Source organism: Alligator mississippiensis, chromosome 15, assembly GCF_030867095.1.
Source record: "Alligator mississippiensis isolate rAllMis1 chromosome 15, rAllMis1, whole genome shotgun sequence".
Lineage (NCBI taxonomy): Eukaryota > Metazoa > Chordata > Crocodylia > Alligatoridae > Alligator > Alligator mississippiensis.
In genome coordinates, this window is record NC_081838.1 from 15070925 (window position 1) to 15086128 (window position 15204).

At 44.0% G+C, this 15204-nt stretch overlaps 1 protein-coding gene across 1 annotated transcript; it reads left to right on the forward strand.

The window, feature by feature from the left end:
- The first annotated feature begins 785 nt into the window (after positions 1–785).
- On the forward strand, positions 786–2655 carry LOC132245575 (scale keratin-like). Its single transcript, XM_059718164.1, has 2 exons — positions 786–823; positions 1629–2655. The coding sequence occupies exon 2, from the start codon at positions 1650–1652 to the stop codon at positions 2169–2171; it is 522 nt and encodes a 173-aa protein (XP_059574147.1). The 5' UTR covers positions 786–823; positions 1629–1649; the 3' UTR covers positions 2172–2655.
- The last annotated feature ends 12549 nt before the right edge of the window (positions 2656–15204 follow it).

Below are 15204 nucleotides of genomic sequence, written 5' to 3' on the forward strand. Positions count from 1 at the left end.
GATTAACTGCCACACATTGTTAGAGAGGCTGGGCATCAGAAGACATCGCTTTACAGGCTCTGGAATGGGCTCCCAAGTGAGGTGGTACTCTCTCCTACCTTGGGGGTCTTCAAGAAGAAGCTGGACAGATATTTGGCTGGGGTGATATGGCCCTGGCAACCATTCCTGCCCAGGGCAGGGGGGAGGAATTGATGATCTGCTTTGGTCCCTTCTAACTCTAAGCACTATGATACTGTGAAAGCACGACTTCAGTGGTGCAGAAGCCAGTGGTGCAGAAGGGTACGTTGTCAGCCTTGTATTGAACAGTCATAGGTGTGGATGCAATACATGGTGAAAATACATGTCACCTCCTTAGGAACTAGATTGACACATTTCCCATTTTTCTGTAATAGCCTGGACTAAAGCACTCAAATGCAAGCATGTGTGAAACAATGCTGTGATAAAACTGAACCTTGATGGGAAGTATTAAAGACTTGGTAAATTCGTAGAGACAGCTGCCTCCTGTTACAAATTCAGTGTGGTAAGTAGAATGATACCAGGAACTAATATAGTACTTAAAGTTTTAAGATGAAAGCAGCTTCTAGAGTGGAATGTGCAAACCACGCTACATGGGGCTTTAACACAACTAATTAATGCATTGAGCAAAATGTTTTCATCCCTTTGAAGACTTACCTACGCTACACATTTGGGCTGGTAAATAATTATGATTGCATGTGTAAATTTGTCTTGGACCCTCCAGGCAATGAGAGGAATTGTATATAAGCTCTCCCCAATCCAGGCTTTTCCAAACACTTCTCCGGCCTTATTCTCTTTGGTGAACAAGGTGAGTCCGAGTCTACTCAGTCTGTTTCTAACTGAAAATGTCTCTTTGCTGTCAGATGCAGCTTAGGATGGAGTCTTCTGTAACCCTCTGAGATGAACCAGTATCAGGGGGTTTCTCTCCAGAACAGACTTTTTGTTGTTCTTACTTGGTTGTATGCTTCTCTAAATGCAAGCTGTTGACAGTAAGGTTGGGATTTTCAGAGCAATGAAAATATTGGGGGGGTAAGCAGCAACTATGTCTTACTCTGTTTTTCTGTAATACTTCAGAGACTAAAAAAATAAAATGTAGTAAAGCACAGGGACAGGCTATCCAGAGAGGCAGTGGCATCTCCATCCTTGGAGGTGTTTAATACCCAGCTAGATAAAGTCTTGGCTGGGATGATGTAGTTGGGTCTGGTCCTGTTTTGAGCAGGGGGTTGGACTAGATATCACTTTCTGAGGTCCCTTCCAACCCTCATTTGTTATGACTCTCTGATTCTCTCTCTGCTTCAGTTCTCTCTCCCTGTTCTGAAATATAGATAAAATAACTTTCTTCACCCAGGCTCTCTTCACAAGAATAAGTGATCAGAAAGAGCAACCAAGACTCATTGGTGGTGGAGTTGCTCATGTAGAGGAAGTGGTAGCTGCTGCTTGAGATCAAGCATAAACATGGGGGAGGAAGACTGAAGGCTCTTCAACAAAGGGACCGAGCCAGTGGTCTGCCTGCCTGCTTGTGTGTCTGTCTAGCTTTCCATACATCCCTCATGACCGTTGTACTCAGGTGAAACTTGTGGGCTGTTTGCTATACTCTCTACTGTCTTTTTCAGGTTTGCCTCCATCCCAAGAAGATGTCCTGCACCGACCTGTGCTACCCATCGAGTGGGATCGCCTGCCCAAGACCCTATGCTGACAGCTGCAATGAGGCCTGTGTCAGGCAGTGCCCTGACTCAAGAGCAGTGATCCAGCCACCACCGGTGGTTGTGACCTTCCCAGGCCCCATTCTCAGCAACTTCCCTCAGGACAGCATCGTGGGATCTGTAGGAGTACCCACTGTGGGCCATGGAGCTGCTGGGGGAACTGCCCTGTCTAACGGCACCGGTGGTGTTGGGGGCATCTATGGTTATGGAGCATATCTTGGTTCTGGGGGCCTCTATGATTATGGAGGATCTCTTGTTTATGGGGGTGGTTATGGAGGATCTCTTGGTTCTGGGGGCCTGTGTGGTTATAGAGGATCTCTTGGTTATGGGGGCCCCTGTGGTTATGGGGGCCTCAGCTCTGGTTCTGGGAGCTGTTACAGCTCTGGATACTGCAGCCCTTATTCCTACCGGCGATATGGCAGGTACCGCTATGGAAGCTGCGGACCATGCTAAACCCAGCAGGAAGATCCACAGAAGCAGGAATCAACAGAGAAATGAAGAACGTGATCCAGATATATTTCTGAGCTACTGAGCAATGGACTTGAGAAGGTCAGCACCCAGAGCTCCAGTGAAATTCAGTGGAGCTGTGAGTGCATGATACCTTTTAAATTTGTTTCCCAGACTACCTCTTATCTTTGTCTTGTAGTCTTCTGTCCTCTCATCCTTGATTGCTTGTAATGTGATGCTGGCTCCTATTTCTTATGAACTGGGGACAAACGTGTGGCTTTACATCTTTGAGAAATGGGACCTTAATGTCCAGTTTGACAGCTGCAACAGAAAGGAAAAGAACATCTCATGTGAAAAGCATTGCCTTCGAGCAGGTGGTGGATTGCATGCCCTTTGCATGCCTTGCAAGCATATTCTTTGTGCACTGTCTTAGTTTGTCCTTGAACTTTTATTCCATAGCTTGTACTCATTAAAATTATGCTGCATCATAGCATTGGTGTTTGGGTGTTGTTTTCTCCTTGGTTATTGCTTCCAAAATACTCCAAATGAATTTTACCCCTGGGTCATGAGCACATATCTCCTCTGTCTAAAGTCCCCTGACTATCAGGAGCAGCAAGGCCATACAGTACAACAAGTGGACACTAAAGTGTGCTAAGGGAACTTCTCCTTTCTGATGTCATTCACAGCATCTGCTGAAGTACTTTATAGTAGGGCTGTGCAAAACAGTAACATTTCATTTTGATATCAAATTCACCATTTTGAAAGAACAGTGTTTCATTTCACTCTTTTTAAGCACTTCTCCATTTCATTTTCCCAAATCTGTTTCACTTTTTTTATGCTGTTTCAATGCATTTCACCCCTAGGCTGTAATGGTGAATTACAAAAATACCCATAACTTGGTCATTTCTTGCCAGATTTGGATGAAAACAGCAGGGATGGTAGCCCCTTCTGAGGCCATGAAGTCTTTCAAGTTTCAAGGAGATAGCTGCAGGGGTTGGTTTCTGGGAAACAGCACCTCAAACTGTTAAGAGCAAAACTCGTATGTGAGTATGAAGGTGCAGGGGGATGAAAATAGCAGGAATGGTAGCCCCTACTTAGGCCATGAATCCTGACAACTTTCAAGTAGATAGGTACAGGGGTTTATGGAAAACTGTACTTTGTCACAGAGTAGGGTTCCTAGAGAAGGCCATGATATCCTAGGGCCCTGTGACCGTGCCAGCTCTGCCCTGTGGGCACCTTCTCCTCTCGCCTGCCACCACATCTTGTTGGAAAAGTTAATAGATAGGGAGCCTGCCCACAAGCTTCAGTTCAGTCATAGTCCTAATGGACCACACTGCACCCTGTCAGTTCTTGGACCTCTTGCTGGGACCTGCTCGAAGTAGGTGCTTCAAGTGCCTTCTGGGGAAGGAGACCTGGCTCTAAGGGAAAGTTGAAGGGTGTGGAGCACAAACACAGCTGATTCCCCCTCCTTTCCCAGAATTTGCCATGCTAGGTCACTGAGATCCAGCTCCAGCTCCAGCTCTTCCTCTGGCACTGGAAGACTGAAGCTGGGAATTGAAATTGGGGTGGAGGAAACCGTCATGCTGGTGCTGCTTGTTGTTGCCATGGTGGTGGTGGTGCTACAGGTTGTTGTTATTCTGGCAGGTCTTATTGGAGGGGATGCAGACGCTGCTCCCATCTCCTTGGTGCCACTAGCAGCAGAAGTGACATGGCTGATAGTTGTTGGAAAGAGGCTGAGTCTAAGGGGTTTTTTTGGAAGTGGGCAGGGGGACTTAGAGCTCTCTCTCTGTCCCCTTTCACTCCTGACAGAAGAGCGGCCACCTGCCTTTCCAGCTTGCTTCATGTTTGGTGTGCTGGCATATCTGTGTGTGTTTCCATAATGTTATGTATGTATTTATGCAATATAGAAATATATGTTCTGTAATATATGTTGTGCTGTCCTGCACAGTCAATGCAGACTGTCAGGGAAAACAGAGATTTCAAAGCCTTGTGTTTCTTTTTGGTTTCAGAGTTTCAAGCTCAAAACACATTGAAACACCTTTGAAATGAAAGGAGAGCCAAAATTTTGTGCAGGCGTACTCTGTAGCCTACAAAAACTCATGCTTCTTTGAATGAGTTAGTCTATAAGGTGCCACCCTGCTCTAACTTCTACCAGACTAACACTGCCTATCTACCTACCTCTCTCTGAGGCAACTACCAAAGTATTTTCTATCTTGGGGAGTTGTGCTTACAATCGTATGCTTCAAAATCTTCCAGGACAGGACTAGTCTCTTCTCCTAGACAGGAAATATAGGGTTAGGTGAAACACCTAGTGCTTACATAGCAATTGAATTTTTCACTGCTTTTTACAACTGTTATGCAAGACTGACGTGGACAATACTGGCCCCTGTTCTATACAAGGGGTGCCAGAGGCATGCCTAGCATCAGTGGAAGTGCTGAGCACTGGAGCGTGGCCACCCCTACTTGTTCTTCAGTTATGAGTAACCACACTGAATATGAGTAGTTCCTAGAGGCTGTATGTGAACATGCTCAGCATTAGTCAGACATGGCATAAAAGACAGGTCCTGCCTGGAAGAGCTTCCAAACTAAATACACATGGCAGATAATGTGTGGGAGGATAGATGCTGTCATCTGTTTTTCAGATAAGCATCTGATACGTAGAGATCAAGGACTCTGTTTTGTGTACAGCTAAGCATGTTGGGTTATATTTGCCCAAATCATGAAAGGTATCTGGGGCAGAGCCAAAAATGGCTGCCAATGTCTTCCAGATTGTTCATTCTTGCCAACGTTTCCTTCCATGGCTTGTGTTGTCAGGTTATGTTAGGTTGTGTTGTGTTGTCTGTCATTTCCTCAGCCATCAGCTCTCATGATAGAGGTGATATATGTTATTAGATGAACTACATTTTTGCAATGCAACTACATAATAATCCTTAGTTGCACGCTTTCGGGCATAAAATATATTTTGGGCAATTAAACATTTGTTGTTGTTGTTGTTGCAAAACTCTAGTTGGGCTAATAAAAGATATCACCCCTACCATGGGTCCTGATTGCTTTTTCCTCCAGACCAATATGGCTAGAGTCTGAATGCCATTCTGTCAGCTGTTCCCTAGGTTTTTCTAAGTGGACCCAAAGGAGAACAGAGGATAAGGATGATGGGTGGGATAACACCACTCTGTTGCAGGAGCATGGATAAAATAGAATAGTTGTCCTGATAATTTTACACCAAGTTAGAAAACTGTATCATGGAGTAGGGCAGGGCAACATATTCAAAACGCAAGCTGCCACATTGAGTTTTGAATGTGGGATGTAAATTTTGATCAGTGCTGAGATTGCGAAACATCTGAGTAAGTGATAGCTCTTGAAGAATAAACAGAGAAAGTTCTTTGGTTAAAACAAAACCCTCAGGGTAGGGTAGTCAGCTGCTGTAAATCCATCACAGTTCTGTCAGCTTGTACCAGCTGATGACCTGGTTTCTGAGATTGCTAGTTGTTTCCAGAAATTAGGAACGGAGTCCCTTAAAGCACATCACACCAAATGCTTCAGAGGTGTATATATATGTTGAGGAATACATGTCCTAAGTGAATGTTGCCGGAGAGAAAACAAGGAGTTACATACCTATCCTTTCCTGAGGTTTCCTCCGCCAGCCTGTTGAATCATTTTAAACTGTGATAAAGCTTAATTTCATGTGCTTGCCCTGGAACAGGGGCAGGACAAGGAGGAGGGTGGAGTAGGATTGCACTTGCTCCCTCACTGGTGGAATAAGCTCTGACCCTATGGGGATTAAGGCTTTAAGAGTCTGTACCTCAGTTCCATCCTTCTTATGTCTTTTTTATTTATTTATTTTTTGATAATGCACCTGCCAAATGCAAGGAAGAATCAGATGAGAAATGCCAGTAAAGCCTTGGTCAAGGGGAGATGGCTGTGGAGTATAAAATTCATCTGCCTTGCCATTTACTTTAGAAGATGCAAGTTGGTCTTTCAAAAAAAAACCCCATCCCACCGTCCCAGCAAATGTACTGCTCTCATGTATGACCATTGTATGCATGTATGACCCCTGTATGCATGTATAACCATGGTTTGCAAAGAGCCACAAGGGCCAGGTTCATCTGGAAAACTGCTAAGTTCTTCTGCCCCTCAGGATGGAGTTCACAAATGCTTTCCTTAAGGAAAACAAATGTTCCTACTCTCCGGGGCCCTGAATGTTGCTTCATCATTTTACAATAGTGGAAAGTAGATGCAAATAGGCTGCTGGATCACAGCTAAAAACTGCTTGAGGACCAAATTCCAAATGGGAGCAGGAATTCAGCACTGCGCTTTTCAGATTGTGTTACAGCAACTCATCATAGCTTCCAGTCATTTAAATGATGCCCATTAGCTATGAATGTGAGTCCAGCTACTTTCAAAACCATTAGCCTCTATTCATGAACTGGTAGTTAGTGAATTAACATATTTAAATGGTACATCAAATGCTTAACTCTCAGGATCTCTGCCTTGAACTGCACTTGAGTATGTGACGAGAACAAAGGTATTAAGGTGTGTTTACAACACACCTGAGTCAGGTCCCATTAGTTGTATTAGCTTGTATTAAGATGAGCAGATAGTGATAGTGTCAGGAAAATGGGGTGTGAAGACATGATGGTGACCCCTACAGTTCAAACTCAGCAGAGAGTTGAAACTGAGCCCTGAAACCAACCTCTGTTAAGGATTCTAATCAATGGTATGTGAAATCACTAGTCTTTTATTTTATTTTTTAAAGGTTGCCTTTTAATTTTTTCATATTTTAAGCTGTCAACATGTGTACAAGCGCCCATAGTTTATGATGATCTACCTGGAGACAAAGTAGGAGACTCAACAAATTTACAGGCATCTCTAAAGAAACAGACAACCCTTTGAAAACCAAGCATGAGATGGACTGGCCTACATAAATATTGGCCCAGATCCACAGTTAGTGTCATTAAAAACAGTATAACGGTATCACTGAAGTCATTCTGACTTTAGGCATTAACTTTAAAATGCTTGAAGAGAAGAAATTCCAAAGCTTCATTTACTGAAAATCAAAGAATCCCAAATGATAAATCAGTATCACGTATGGAGAACCACATGGGCACCCTTGATACTTGTGTTTGACTGCCCATCACCGTTTGGGCAACTACTGTAATACTGGACTAATATTATAAAAACAGAATATTGTTCTTGAGCGTCCAGAAAGTGCTTTTGCTGTTAAAATCCCTCAGAAATTACTCAATGAGTGTTATTGCCTCAGGGTTCTGGCCGGGACACCTGTTAAACGGGGTAATTTAGGGTTTAGTAGTAGACTCTTAATTAAACAAACAAGCAACAAGAACAGAAATACATGAAGGAAGGAAACAGAATTATTCTTTGCAAATGGCCCACCCAGGTTTAGACATGCTGTGCACACACCATACCTGGCCTCACCTCATGGAGATGGTTAGTGCTGTCTCTGGAAGACAGTGATGAGGTATACAGCTTGAATCATGTAATTATGGGAGATGGCCTGCCCTCCCTAATTACCATTCTTTTATTGAGTGAAGATAAGATTACATATCCTGATTCACTGATTCTGGGAGAATCCCAAATCTGAAATGCAATTATGTTATGAACCAGGAACACACTTGTCTGCTTATCTAGACTTGTGGTAACATTTGGGAATCCCTGGGTTACAGTCACCGACACAAGGTTAATGAAAATATATTTACAGAAACCCATTTCAATTCTAAACTGGCATGTGTATCAGATATGGCAAAATTAATGTAAAACTGGTAAGTCAAGAGAGCAGGAAAAAAAACAAAAAGATTGGCTTCAACAAAGAAGGTTGGATGTTATATTGAAGGTTCAGCCACTATGGCTGTGCGAGGTTTTGGACTGCGCTTCGGATTCGGAGAAACTTCAGACACTTGGGCATCCAAAGCTGCATGTCCAGATTGAAGCTTCTGCTGACAGCATGAAGCCTACCAAGTTTCAAGATCAGTGCAGGGGTTTGGGAGGAAGTGCACACGAAATTCTTGAAAGAAAAACTTGTGTCACATCAATGCTTTACAATACAGGGGTGTGTGAAAACTCCAGCGGTGGTGACCCCTTGTGAGGCCACAAAGCCTGCCAAGTTTCAAGAATATCAGTGCATGGGTTTTGGGGGAAACTGCACTTCAAGCTACTGACAAGCAAAATTTGTGACATGGGTGACACTGTGTCTGCTAAGGCACAGCAGGATGAAAGCTGCAGGGGTAGTAGCCCCTGCTGCAGCCACGAAACCTGCCAGCTATCTAGGAGATCAGCGCAGGGGTTCTGGGTTCTGGGGTCTTGCACCCCTAGCTGCTGACAGGCAAAACTTGTGTCATGGGTGCTTGTGCAACTGACTGATATTTCAGTTTGCTGATGCAACAAAGATATAGATATTTATACCTTATGGCCGGATCTCCGAGGCGGCTCCAAAGCTTTGGAGACACTTCAAAGCAGGAACCCAGTCTGGACCTCTGGGTCAGATCCCTGGCATCCAAAGCAGCCAAATCCAAAGCCGGATTGAATAGCTGCCTACTCGCACAGGCCTATCAGCCACATTTGGACACCTGGTTCATGAGACGAAATTAACTTCCCTCTCTCTGGCATACAGAAGAAGAAGGGGAGAGGGGACCAGGAGCTGGATACCAAATCCCAGCCACTTCAGCAGCTGGTGATGCACTGGGCCTTCCTGCCACATGCCAGAAAGGGTGAGGATGAGCTGGCCAGTGCCCTCTTGAAGCCTTCAGGGCAAGAGGGAGCTGGGCACGGGGAGAGGATGGAGTCTGCCTAGTCCCTGCCAAGGGAGCCCTGCAAGGGCAGAGCTGGGGCATCCTAGTGTCCCAAGCACAATGATGGTAAGTCCGGAGTAGGGTGCGAGGTGATGGGGCAGCACTGGCTGGGCAGTGATGGGGGCAGTGTGCTGATAGCTTAGTTGAGGCACCACCCCAGGCACCTCCACAGTATGGCTCAGTATGAGTTCAGCTGCTTGAAAACAAGGACCTCAGAAAATAACCACCTATTGTCTCATCTTCCATCATAAGGTTAAATCATTAAGGGCAGTTGGTACTTGGCAATACCTCCTGTTGTAATGAGGGAGATGGGCACTTAGGTGAAGGTGCTCCAGTGCAACCCTATCACTCACTCTGGTAGACACTTCACTGAAACCTGCTTACAGCACACACCAGAAGAAACTTTCTAATAGCTAAAAAAGATCATGTATATTGCTATATAAGCAACAGCTGCTCTAAAAAAGAAAGGCCAAATATCTCAACAAAATTTCTTCTGATACAGATCTTTTCCCAGATTGATCGATCGATCCATCTACCTATATTGATATCAATATAGATATCCAGATATCTATTTAAGTTTCATCATAAACACACACACACATACACAGACACACTTGGAAGAAAAATTGGAAATGTTGATATTTTCCCCTGATTTAGGTCCAGTTTTGACCACCTGTTAAACCAGGGATCTATGCCAGGCATAGTTGATGCAGACTCTGACCTGGCAGTTCTCTGTAGTGGTTTGCAGAAGCCCAGATGTGTACTCTTGAGCAGTTCAGCCAACACTATCTTCCCCATGAAATATGAACATTAGACTATACTTGTGAACCTCTGGTTCGACATCTGCAAGTTCTTGTCCAGTCAGTAACTGGTGCATTCCTACTCCGTACCATAGATGTAAGTTATGACAGGGGAAAATTAATTGTGTTGGCTGTTTGCAATGCCAGCGATGACTGGGTTCTTCTCTCACTGGGTTATAAGCAGTGCACAGACCTACCAATAGTTCTCATTACAGAGTTGCATATCAAGGAATGGTTTATAAATAAAACAAGTAAAGAGGTAAATCAATTAGAAGTCTAATATTGGGATGCAATCTCATTTCTTTTAATGGGAATGAGAAGAGAAGCATACATTTTCAAAGGAAAAAGAATGAGGAGTACAAAGACCATATTTCCAGAGACTGAAACAGGTCTACAACCAATCCCCCACTCCAAGCAGCTGCATTTGCACAAGGTGGTCTTCTTTTCTTCTTGCAATGCTAGATTTCTACAGTCCCACTCTGCAGAAGAATAAGTCCTTTCAGTCAGGAAAAAGAGTCTTACAAGGAAAGCACCACGAAGCTTTTCATATTAAACATTTGCTATGTTGAGTTGCATTTCTTAAAAGTTAAAGGCCACAAACAGATGACAGACCTTGGCACACATGGTGCATTGGGATGGCTGTTAATTCCCTTCTATATCACTCGAGTCATGGAAAGTGGATATTGAATGATTGCATACCTGGTCCGCTACATGAATAAGAGGACAGAGACATCATTCAGAAAAAGAGGGAGTATTACAGAAAAGAGAACTTCATTCACTGGATAGATTTTAAGAGCTCCTCAGTGCCCTCAGCTCCCACAGCAAAAACAAGCAGTGGGTGTTTTGTGCCTTTGAAAACAATGTCCCTCCACTCATTGCTGAATCTGAATCTTGTTCCCCATTTCTTGGCTATTCCTTTCTGCCACAGATATTCCTGCTGCTTTAGCATGGCCCACAGCCTCCATAGTGGTATCTGTTGAGCTGACGGGAATAGGAGGGGTAGGAGTACCCGGTGCCCACTGAGCCTCTGTACCCCAGGTAGCCGCCGGCAGTGTATGGGCTGCCAATGCACTGGGGTTCTGAGGTGCCCACGTAGCTGTCCTGGGGGCACGAGGTGAGGATGGGTCCGGGGAAGGTGATGGCCACCGGGGGTGGGTAGACCACGGCTCTGGAGTCACCGCAGGATGTCACGCAGGGCTCGTTCCAGGCATTGGCATATGGCCGCGGGCAGGTCACCTCACAGGGGTTGTAGCAGCGGGAGCTGATGAGCTGTCCGTAGGAAGACATGTTCCTGCAGTGGAGGTTGGCCTGAAACACAGCAGGGAAAGAAGGGAACCTAATGCACGTGAGGAATCAGAGTACAGCTCCTGCAGTAAGGTGCTCCGCTCTTGGCTGCAGCCTCCATGGATTAGGTGACTTTCTTGTTTGCTTCCATGTTGCTGTTTTCCTCATCTTCTAGTCTGGAAAGCCTCTTCCCTACCCGCTAAGCAATACCTATGTAGCCTTTGTGTACTACCTCCCTTCTCCCCACATCAAACAGCACATCTTGCAGACATATGCAGAACCCAGGCTGTAGAGCTCACCTGTGAGGCCAGGGAAACATTTGGGCAGCTGGCCTGAGCTGAGTGCTCCACTGCTCAGGTGTATGACCGTGAATCTCTGACCATGAATCCCTGAGCAGCAATTTAAAAGCAGCCCAGCTGTGAAAGTGGGCAGAGACAGCAACAGACACCACAAACAGCGGAGTCATAGGATGATCCACCAACCCCTCCAACCCAATAAGCAGTAAAAGGCCTCAGCAGGATTAAACCTCTGAGTATTTTGGCAGAATTAATCTAAAACAGTTGCTAACGCAATATATTCACAAGCAGAAGGTATTGAGAGATTTCAAACTTACTCGGTTTGCTGGAGTGGAGAGGTGAAGAGATGCGGATAGAGGAGCCCTGAGCAGCGACTGCTTTTATACCATTTCCCATCTTGCCCGGAGGATGGGAGATGCCCTGGATGGGAGAGGTCTTGATTAGTAACAGAACAGAGTTGATTGCACATGACACTGAGATGCATGCAAATGTTTTTTTTACTCATTGCCTGTGTGTTGTCTGATAATTGCAGTTTCACTCTACACCCAAAGTTTCTCCCTCAGACATTTTGGGCCCAATTCATATCCTATTTGACTGCACTGGAAGACGCACAAAATGTTTGATGCTATTTTCCTGTGTTTTCTTGCTCAAAAACGCATGTCTCCATGTAAGGATCTGCTTTTAAGTGGCACTTTCCTTTTTTGTGCTTTAAAGCCATGCTGACGTCTAGTTGGGACATTGCAGATTTTTTTTTACATCTCCAAAGGATGGTTTTAAGACTCTAATAGGCTGGATATAGACATTCCAGCTATTCAGGATCTGTCTGGTATATGACCTACTGAAATGCACGGGCAAGCTTCCAATCAACTTAATGAGTTCTGGTTCATTGTTAAGGAGCCAAGATCACTATACAATGGAAGGTCATCATCATTCCTATGGGTAAATCAAACTAAATCCTTTAACATCTAGACCTGACATGACAGAGCCATCAGGATGTGTAGGCCCATCCTGGCACCGGCATCTTACACTTAAGGCAAAGACTTGGCAAATGGTTTCTGGGGAGGTGCTTCCTTCCCATTTACTGCAAAAACCTATGCTCTTTTCCTCCTTTCATTCATAGATGATATAGTTTACTGCTGTGGGCTCCATGGTAAGTACGTTACCCACAATGTAAAGTATCTTGGTGCAGGTCACTTGGATAATGTTTGCTGGGGCTGCATACTGGTGTAGGAAGTATAAAGGAGTTCCACTGTTCTTGTGTGGCTCTTGCACAGAGCCCTTGATTAGAAAGTAGAAAAAGGTGCCCAATTCTTAACTGATGTTACTTGCATGTATTCATTGGGTCTTGTTAATGAAGTCATGTATATGGCACTTGGGACTTAGAGTTTGTCTGTTTTATTTTGTTATCTTTTGCTTTGCTTGAAAACGATAAATCTCTTTACATCCGTCACCCTCTGGCTTTCCCCCATGGTCTGAAGTAGTCAAAACATGAAACCTTGCTTCAGATGTACTGATAGAAAGAAAGTCCATGGATGGGGCAATAAAGGTTTAAGAGTCCAGCTTCTCCTTAGGGTGTGACCAGTGTGTCATCATGTTATAAAGTTAGCATACAATAGTGATAAAGAACTTTCAATAGGCAACTAATTTTTTTGCAGGGACTCATGCATAAATGTTTTTCCTTGTCTTATATCTTGCACCACAGTTGTGATTCCTGCTAATGTCTGGTGTGGTTGTATTCAAAAAAGTCTTTCTAGTTGCGGTGATTGGTGGATGTGAATTTCCCAGCCATTAGTCCATGACTGTGGCACCTGCAGACGGGAACGGTAATCACATCAATTCCTTAGGTGGCTTTGTGGCTTTTAGCCAATAATTGCTTTGATGTCAAACATCACTTACTTTGCAACATTAAAATAGACATGTAGGGAGAACACAAAGAACGTCCTTAGCTGACTTTGGTGGAGCTGTGTATATTTAAAACAGTTAGGGATATGAACAAAAAACTTCCTGTAACTCCAGAAATGGGCTTTTAATTGTAGTGACTGGCAGGTAGTTATAGCACAGTTTTTTGTTTACTTAGCACATATGAATGAAATACCTATTTGGCAATCGGTTGCAGGAGGAGGGTTTTTATTAAAGGATCTATGCACAGGTGTATGAAGAAGAAATCTCACATAAAAGATCCTTTATGCTAACCTTCATCACGTCTGGGCTTTTATACCTGCTGCCAAAGTGCCTGGTGCTGCATCTCTTCAAAGGCCTATGCAATGGATTCAGTTGATGTTATAAGATGCTGTTCCCTTTCAGATGAGAAGAAGTATCTCGCTCCAGAGTTATCTAGGGAGACAGAGAGCTCCTTCCTAGGATGCCTGAGGTGGGGATGGAGTGGGCTGAGGCTCTTGGGCAAAGCTTATGATGAGGGAGCCCCCAAACCCTGGATAAATACAGCATGGAGCAGGGTGGAGCAATGTACTAGTTTCCTTTTAAAGCTTTAATCTTGGCATGCTGAGCCATTCTCTGCAGCTTCAGCATGTGGCACCTGTTTCTTAAGACTGTATCAGAAATCTGTGCTAATGAGTTAAAAACTAAACTTTGGCCAGTTGCTCAAGTAATCCCCCTTGTCACCATTCCCTTTAATTCAAAGGAAATAGAGGAAGAGCTGGATGCAAAGCATTCATTTTATATCTACAAGCCAAGTGTTGCTGTGTTGGGTCCTACAACTCTCCCATGTATTCTCTTATAGCATCCTATAGGTATTTGGGAGAAGAGTATGACTTTGGAACATGTGCTCCTGGCAACATGGAGAGGCTGAGATGCATGTAGGCATGTAAAGGACATATATATTTATTACATGTATAAAAACAAACAAAACCACCTGTACCCCCTTTGTCCCTTCAACAAATAAAGCCCCATACAATTTGTGCTCAAATGTATCTGATGCAGGAATTCTATCCTAGTCCTTGAATGACGTCTTACCACCTGTACACCAAATCTTAATGTGCCATGCGTCCTTGATGCAAGAGATCTGCTAGAGCTGGAGAGACCCTTTAGTCTAACTCAGTGGCGAGGCGTAGATGGTGCAAATGGGTGCACATGCACCTCCTGAGTTTGGCACTTAGGTGAAAATGTTCCAGTGCAATACTAAGTCTGGTAGACGCTTCACTGAAACTGGCTTGAAACACACACCAGGAGAAACTTTTTTAAATCTAAAAGGATCAGCTATCTTGCATTTTCAGCACTTATGTCCACATTTTCTAGTTACTCTAAAAAACAAAGGCCAGGATATCTAAATGCATTTTTTATCATACCAGTCTTTTTCCTGAGCATACATTTTGAGAGACAACTTATACATATGTAAATAAAATAAATCTGGGAAAAAAAATTAAAATGTTGATATTTCTCACCCAAATAGGAATAGTTTTGGCCACCTATTTATCCAGGTATTACTACCAGCAAATAGTGGATGTAGACTGTATGAACTAATAGCTTCTTTCAAGTGGTTTGCAATAGCCCAGATGTGGACTGTTCAGCAGTACAGCCAATACTGATCCTGAAACATCAGCATTGGACTATGAACGTGAACCTCTGGTCAACACCTGCTGGTTCGTGTCCAGTCACTAACTGGTGCACTGCTGCTCCATACCATGGGTGTAAGTTATGACGGGGCAAGGTTATTTGTACTGGTTGTTTGCAATGCCGTTTATCATTTCAAGGACTTGGTTCTTACATCATTGGCATGGGACAGTGGGTTATAGGCAGTGCGCAGCACTACCAATACTTCTCCTGACTGAAGTGCGTTTCAATGAGTGGTTGATAAAACAAGAAGTAAAGAGGCAAATGAACCAGAAGTCTGATA